Source organism: Capsicum annuum, chromosome 11, assembly GCF_002878395.1.
Source record: "Capsicum annuum cultivar UCD-10X-F1 chromosome 11, UCD10Xv1.1, whole genome shotgun sequence".
Taxonomy (NCBI): domain Eukaryota; kingdom Viridiplantae; phylum Streptophyta; class Magnoliopsida; order Solanales; family Solanaceae; genus Capsicum; species Capsicum annuum.
Window position 1 is genome coordinate 2,123,230 of NC_061121.1, and position 7,593 is coordinate 2,130,822.

Sequence of the window (7,593 nt, forward strand, 5' to 3'; positions counted from 1 at the left end):
CTTCCCCCCCCCCCCCCCACCCCCACTCCGCTTCTATCTACCTTTTTCTAGAATAGTGATCTATCCCGTCAATCATATCCGCAGGTCATTCATTTTAACATGTCTTTGCCTAGTAAAATCCGTCTAGTTCTCACTCCGCTTGCTCCCTTCCTCCTAATTTCAAGACGCAGTTAATTTCTTTTCATCAATATGCACTATGCAATATTGTACTTGAATTTCTTCCATGTATACTTCTTTTTATGTTAAGACAATAAATAGCCTTCCCTAATGGGTTTCCAAAATGAATATTTCAAAATACTCTTGGGACAAGTAGTGTTTAGTTTTTATTAGTACGACCTTTGGAGTCTGATGAGAGTAGAATATACACAGACCTTACTCCTACTTGATACATCACGGTTGTTTCCGATCGAAGCAGGATATTGATGCAATTAACAAGAAATAATAATAGAAATCTAAAGATAAGCTAAAGTAAAAAAGGAAGAATAATACTAACACTATGAGAATAGGAAATTCTTTTGAACATAATATTTCATATATACTCTTAATTTCATCTATTATCTATCTAATCTATTACTTAGCAAATACCCAACAACAGAAGGAAAAATAGCCAGATTTAATACCAAAGACCATCATGTATGGAGTAGTACATTATACAACCATAGTGCCAACAATGTAGTAGGTAATATAGAGCCTAGGCTAAAGTTTCTTCCGAAAAATTTATGCATAACCAGCCATCCCAACGTTTGAGCTAGTACGATTTGTCTTATGAACTGGCTGAGTAGCAGCCTTCGTGAAGTACATGTAGAAGTACACATTTAGGATCATGGTTGCAACGATAAAGACTGCTCCAGCAACAAAGACACCTTTTCTTAGTGTTTCGCAGGAAAAGTTTTCTGCTAAGATCATATCGCGATACTTGGTGTGGTAAGCATTTTGCTTTGCTCCAGCAACTACACATGCTTCTGCAACTAGGAATGTCAGCCTGCAGATGTATAAATGTTTAGTTTATCATTGGATGAATCCTTCTTAGATGTCTGTCACATATAGCAACAGAAAAAAAAACTAGTAAGATCCCAGGATTCTGCTCATAGATCCTGTGGATCATCGACAAAAATGCAATTCCAAATGTTTAATAGTTAACCACCATCAAGCAATCAAATTGGAGACAAGCGTTCAGATAAATGGAAATGGTTTTCCGGAATAACAAACATGTGATCTGATATTCTTTTCAAACATAATAGCATGTCAGTGGACAGAACCATGCATATCTATACGACAGCACAAGATAGTTTCGATGCTGATCATTGACGGATGACAATATTAATGTAGTTTATACGGGACTTTCCTTCTATAAAAATGTGTGGTAAAAGAAGAGCAATGATGGGATTCGCACCATGATGATATGAAGTATATAATGGCCCATGCACGATTTGAACCAGGAGCTAAAGGTCTTCCGAAGCACATGCATTTTGTCACTCCCATAAGCAATGCCTCGCCTGAAAGAAGAAACAAGAAAGCACCTACTCCATATCCAGTGGCAACGTCTGAGGTGTAAACACAATATGTACGATTCGTAACATTATCATCATGCAGAGTACCCTGTCAAAAGGAGCCAAATTACAGAGCTAATGAGCCAGTTCTATCAAGGTAGTAGGTACAAATCACAAAGTTGATTAGTAGTTGAAATCATAGTCTTATCAGAGTTAACTGCCATAACAGTCTGTCTCAGTGCCTAATCTTCTAAATCAATTAGCTGCAAAGTTAGATCGAGTTGCAAGAGTTTTATCGTCACTGCTCAATTCCATCACACTTGCAGCTCCTTAAGAAGTTTCTCATACAATTACTGAGTTTAATATATCCTTTCCATGGAAAGCAAGTCAACTAGACAAAACATCAGTTTACCATTTCTACTATTGAACGAAAAAACTTTTGGGTTTAACACCTCTTAATCTCTTGTTTCCTTTTTCGCCTTTTGCAATTACAACACCTTCGAATGCCATATAATGAGTTGCAACACAGTCATCAAAGCTGTGTTCATAAACTCACTCATTCATTCAACATCTTTCTGCTCATATAATTTCCAAAACACCCTTTGTTAATTGTTATTTTCAAGTTCACTTTTACAAAATAATTCCATGAGAGGCATCATCATCCATCTTGTTTTTCCTTTCTGCTTTAATAATAGAAGGATCATAAGTCTGTTCAAAAGCTTTTTACATGACTACAACAACAACAACAACAAACCCAGTGTATTCCCGCCTAATGGGGTCTAGGGGGGTAAGATGTACGCAGTCCATACCTCTACCTCTACCTCTGATGAAGTAGAAAGGCTGTTTCTGATAGACCCCCGGCTCAAGATGACTGAATATTCTTAATCACGACCTACTAGACTCCTGTGCTAGATAATTCAATACGAGTAATCATTCCATACATCTCCAGCTGGAAAAGGGGCACAAACCCACAGGAACATTTTTTCCAAGCTTACAGAAAGGACAAAGAAAAGGAATTTCTTTCAAAGTAATTTTCATACCCCTAACTCAAAATTGTAGGGGCTCAACACCAAGTTCCATGCTATTTTTTTTGATCATCCAGTTAACAGACTATGATTGTACTTCTGTTTGCAATGATACAGTTACATGTTTTACTAATAGTCAAATTGAAACTCATTATGGCAGTAAACTACAGAATGAACCCTTTGGTTTCTTAATAAGGGTTCCCCTAGCATTATAAAACAAAAGTTATCGTTGCTTATAGCGGTCCTCAACGTCAGATGAAAGTGCAAGTTCAAAGTTATTAATCCTATCGAATAAATAATTATTCTTTGGCCCTGGGGGGCGGGGGTGGGGGGGGGGGGGGGATCTTAACTACATACCAATCTGTAATACCACAAGTGAAATCTGGGGAGGGTAGATTGCATGCAGACCCTTGGCTCAAAAAATAATAATGATAATAATAAGGTAATCAAAGTGCAATAAAACAACAACCAGAAACTCCCTCAATTATACTACGACTATATAGAAAGATAAGCGAGACAACACTCCACTACCTACTAACCTCCCACTCAAATCAATTTCCTCTACAACCTCCTATCAAAGGTCATGTCTTCGAGTAAGCTGAAACTAAGGGATAAATATCAACCTCCATCCTTTTTGTTATTTTTTTTTATCAAGAGGGTAAACCTGAACCTCCAATAATATCTTTCCTGATTAGAGGTATAAGACCAAAAGAAACACCATGACTTTTGAATCAACTATTCACATGCTACAGAAACTCTCTTCACTGCATCTATGCCACTTGTACTTCCCTTTTTTCTTCTCTGCCACATTCTAGAGACATCTCTCTAATTGCCAACCCCTAAGTTTTAAAAGTACAACTATTTTAAAAAACTCTTATGTAATTGTGCCATCCTGCTAACTACCACAAGAGATGTATAGAATCATGCAACTGCTGCGAGAACTCGCGATAATGAAAAACCAGGATTCATGCAACTAGTGTGACAGACTAAAGAGAATGCAAAACCAGCCTAAGAAAAAGGAACTTTACAGCCATGACCCCTCATCCCTCTAGACTCACTGAGAGTACTTCTCCCTGGTACCACTCCTCATCTTAACAATTGTCACTATTTTCCTATTTGTTTCACTGGTGGGTGTGTTTGGTAACTTTCTATTTATTTCTCTTTCTGCTTTTAATTGATGAAAGGGCAGCCCTGTGCACTAAAGCTCCCACTATGCGCAGGGTGCGGGGAAGGGTGGAACCACAAAGTTTGATTGTACGCAGCCTTACCCCACATTTCTGCAAAAAGGCTGTTTCCACAACTTGAACCCGTGACCCTCCTGCTTTTAATTGATAAGCAAAGAGAAATGCTGTTCAACAGAGACATTAACAATTTCCTTAGAGGACACATAGGAATTACATTAACAGATGTAGTCATGCTTTTAATAGTAGTGTATAACATTAACAGTTGCCGTACACCTCTTTTCATTTTCAAATCTTGCACGTTTCCACAGAAGGATATCCACAACACAGTTTTAATCAATAAGTACCACTATTCAATTCTGTAACAAACAATTATCCATCAACCAAACCAATAATTCACTAAACATAGAAATAGCACTGCTACAGAGTGCAGCCTCCCGCTAACTATAACAACAAATTCCATTACACACTCCTTCAAACATAAATAACACTAACACACAACAAATCAACCATCAGAAATACTGAAAACTTCAAAATAGTATCAGAGCAGTCCGTGGAGCTAACAAATGCAGCATTTCAGATCTTAAAGAAGCAACATAATTACACAAAATACACAACTGGCACATCTCTTCTCATTTTCAAATCTTGTATGTTTCCGCAACACAGCTTTAACCAGCTCTATAACGAACATTTATTCATTAACCAAACTGATAAATTAACTAGAAGGAGAACTAGCACTTACCATCTACTTTTAACCATTAACACAAATTCCATTAAACACCCCTTCCAACATATGAAACCACTTGCACAAGATGAATTAACTATTAGGGGTTGTCTGGTGAGATGGCTTGGAGAATCTAATACACACATTGGTCATGGTATTATTTAAGCCTTTGTTTGGTAGGAATTTTAGCTACACACCCTATTCAGTATTATAGGATGTAGAACTAATACATAGCAAACCATGGTATTAGCAATACATAAGCTATTAACACATGGATAAGCATGGGTAAAGACAAAACTATCCTTAACACACCAAACCAAAAAGTAAATAGGAAATAGTCCTTGCATTTCTAATCCCAGCATAACTAATCTCAGCATTACTAATACACCATATTCAATACTATTCTTATGCATTCTACCAAACGAGCCCTTAGCGTACTGAAAATTTCAAAAAGCTATCAGCTGCAAAGCTAACAAATGCAGCAATTTCAGATCTTAAACATACAATCATTCAATAGCACAACCAAATTACACAAATTCTCACTGGATCTACCTATATCTAAGCTCAATTTCCACTCACCACCTACATACACAAAAAAGGCAAAACCAGGAGAGTGATTATAGTTGTTGGGCCTTAGCGTAACCGGTAAAGTTGTTGTCATGTCAGTAGGAGGTCACGCGTAAATAACCTCTTACAGAAACACATGCTAAGACTGCGTACAATAGATACTTGTTGTCTAGCACTTCCCTGAACCCCACGCATAGCAGAAGCTTTAACACACTATTTTTTTACACAAAATTGGCACTGGATCTACTTAAGTTTAAGCTCAATTTACACTCATCAGCTACATATGTACACACAACAAATACAAAAAGGCAAAAGCAGGAGAGTGATTATAGTTGCTAGGCCTTAGAGTAACCGGTAAAGTTGTTCTCATGTCACCAGGAGGTCACGGAAGTAACCTCTAACAGAAACACATGTTGTCGTCTATCACTTCCCTGAACCCCGCGCACAGCATAAGCTTTAGTGCACTTTTTTTTTAACATAAATTTTGCACTGGATCTACTTAAGTTTAAGCTCAATTTCCACTCACCACCTACATACCCACACACACACAAAAAAAAGACAAAGTTAGGAGAGTGATTCTAGTTGTTGGGCCTTAGCGTAACCGGTAAAGTTGTTGCCATGTCACCAGGAGGTCACGGGTAAACACAAAAAAGGCAAAAGCAGGAGAGTTATAGTTGTTGGGTCTTAGCGTAACTGGTAAAGTTGGTGCCATGTCACCAGGAGGTCACCGGTAAACAACCTCTGATAAAAACACAGCCTAAGACTCCTTGTTGTCCAGCACTTCCCTGGACCCAACGCATAGAGAAGCTTTTAACACACTATTTTTTTACATAAAATTGGCACCGGATCTGCTTAAGTTTAAGCTCAATTTACACTCATCATACACACAAAAAAATACAAAAATAGGCAAAAGCAGGAGAGTGATTATAGTTGCTGGGCCTTTGCGTAACCAGTAAAGTTGTTGTCATATCACCAGGAGATCACCGGTAAACAACCTCTTACAAAAACACAGCCTAAGACTGCGTATACTTCCGTGAATCCCGGGCATAGCAGAAGCTTCAGTGCACTATTTTTTTACACTAATTTTGCACTGGATCTACTTAAGTTTAAGCTCAATTTCCACTCACCACCTACATACGCACACACACAAAAGAAAAAAAAAAGGCAAAAGCAGCAGAGTGATTATAGCTGCTGGACCTTAGCGTAACTTCCCTAACCCCGCACATAGCACAAGCTTTACTGCACTATCTTTTTACACAAATTTTGCACTGGATCTACTAAAGTTTAACCTCAATTTACACTCAATCAGCTACATATATACACACACAAAAAAATACAAAAAAAAAATATTAAAAAAAAGAAGCAAATTGAGTCGAGTAATTACAGTGCTGCGGCGACGTTCAGCGGCAATGGCGAAACCGAAAGCGGTTAAGCTAAGTACAATTACTAGTAGATGAACGAGAGAAGATCCTTTATCATCCGCCATTTCTACAACCTTGCAATTTTAGGGCATGAACTTTCAGTGTTGATAGTGTGTGTGTGAACTGTGTGTTGTGTTTAGTGTGAGTAGTACTTTTTTTGAGCAGTGTTTAAAGGTGGGAAAATGGAAATTAAGAAAGTGATGTGCTTTTGCAAAGCTGACGCGCTCTCAAGGCGCGTTTAGCTGTCTAGGTACTCTCCTCGTCCTTTTATGCGACATACTTTAATAGGTAGTGACGAAATTAAAACTTTTAGTAAGGGGTTTAAAATAAAAAAAATATATATATACTTATTAATCGAAGAAGATTTAACATCAACTGTATATATATACAATTTTAATCATATATAAATAGTATAATTTTTCATCGAAGGGGGTTCACCACAAGGTGGCTTCATCACTGTTAATCGATCACATAATTTAAGAAAAAAGAAAATACTTGTTTAGTTATTTAGTACTCTCGTCATCCCATTTTATCTAGCACACTTTAATCGGATATAGAGTTTTAAGAAATAAGAAAATACTTAAATGATATTTATCAAATTATTCTTTATTAAAAATTATATTATTACTATTTTCAATTAAGTGGAACTTTATAAGTGGATTGATAAGAATAAAAGTAAAATTGTATTTTTAAATAGTTATCAAATAAGGAAAGATAATATTTTTTTGAAATGGATCATAAAGAAAATGACGACATATAAAATGAAACAGAGGGAGTAACTCGTTCGAGGCTATGGTGGGGGTGTCTATCGTTTGATTTCTAACGATTTTTTATTAACACCAAAATCAAACTAATTTATAAAATTTTAAAAATTGTAAAATCAAATTAAATAAGAATCATTGATTTAGTTTAGTTTTTTAATTTATGATAAATTAACATAAACAACGTCAAAAATATGAGATAACTATTTAAGTGAATGGCAAGAAGCAACAAATTTCTCTCTACAGCTGAGAAATTCAAATTATAGGACTTTTCACTTCACGAAGTGTGAACTATGTGTTATTAATATACTTTTTCCCTTGATTTATGAACGGAAAGGGTGAAAGTGAGTCAGTGTGTTAATTCCTCATCCGTAAATTGTCTTTTCCGTAAGTTCTTTAATTTTCTCAAAAAATAAAGAATTGG

General features: G+C 36.4%; 1 protein-coding gene across 1 annotated transcript; it reads right to left on the reverse strand.

Moving 5' to 3' along the window:
* Nucleotides 1-469: 469 nt before the first annotated feature.
* Nucleotides 470-6,645, reverse strand: LOC107848120. Its single transcript, XM_016692803.2, has 3 exons — nt 6,372-6,645; nt 1,394-1,599; nt 470-982 (listed from the first exon to the last, which is right to left on the reverse strand). Exons 1-3 carry the CDS (start codon nt 6,471-6,473, stop codon nt 718-720), a joined length of 573 nt encoding a protein of 190 aa, XP_016548289.1. The 5' UTR covers nt 6,474-6,645; the 3' UTR covers nt 470-717.
* Between the last annotated feature and the right edge of the window lie 948 nt (nt 6,646-7,593).

Excerpts from the sequence above, each read along its gene's own strand:
- LOC107848120 (XM_016692803.2), bottom strand. The coding sequence starts at position 6,473 with ATGGCGGATGATAAAGGATCTTCTCTCGTTCATCTACTAGTAATTGTA. Across the intron at positions 1,600-6,371 it reads CTGAACGTCGCCGCAGCACT|GGTACTCTGCATGATGATAA; the intron begins GTAATTACTCGA and ends TCCTTTTGACAG. Across the intron at positions 983-1,393 it reads ATATACTTCATATCATCATG|GCTGACATTCCTAGTTGCAG; the intron begins GTGCGAATCCCA and ends ATACATCTGCAG.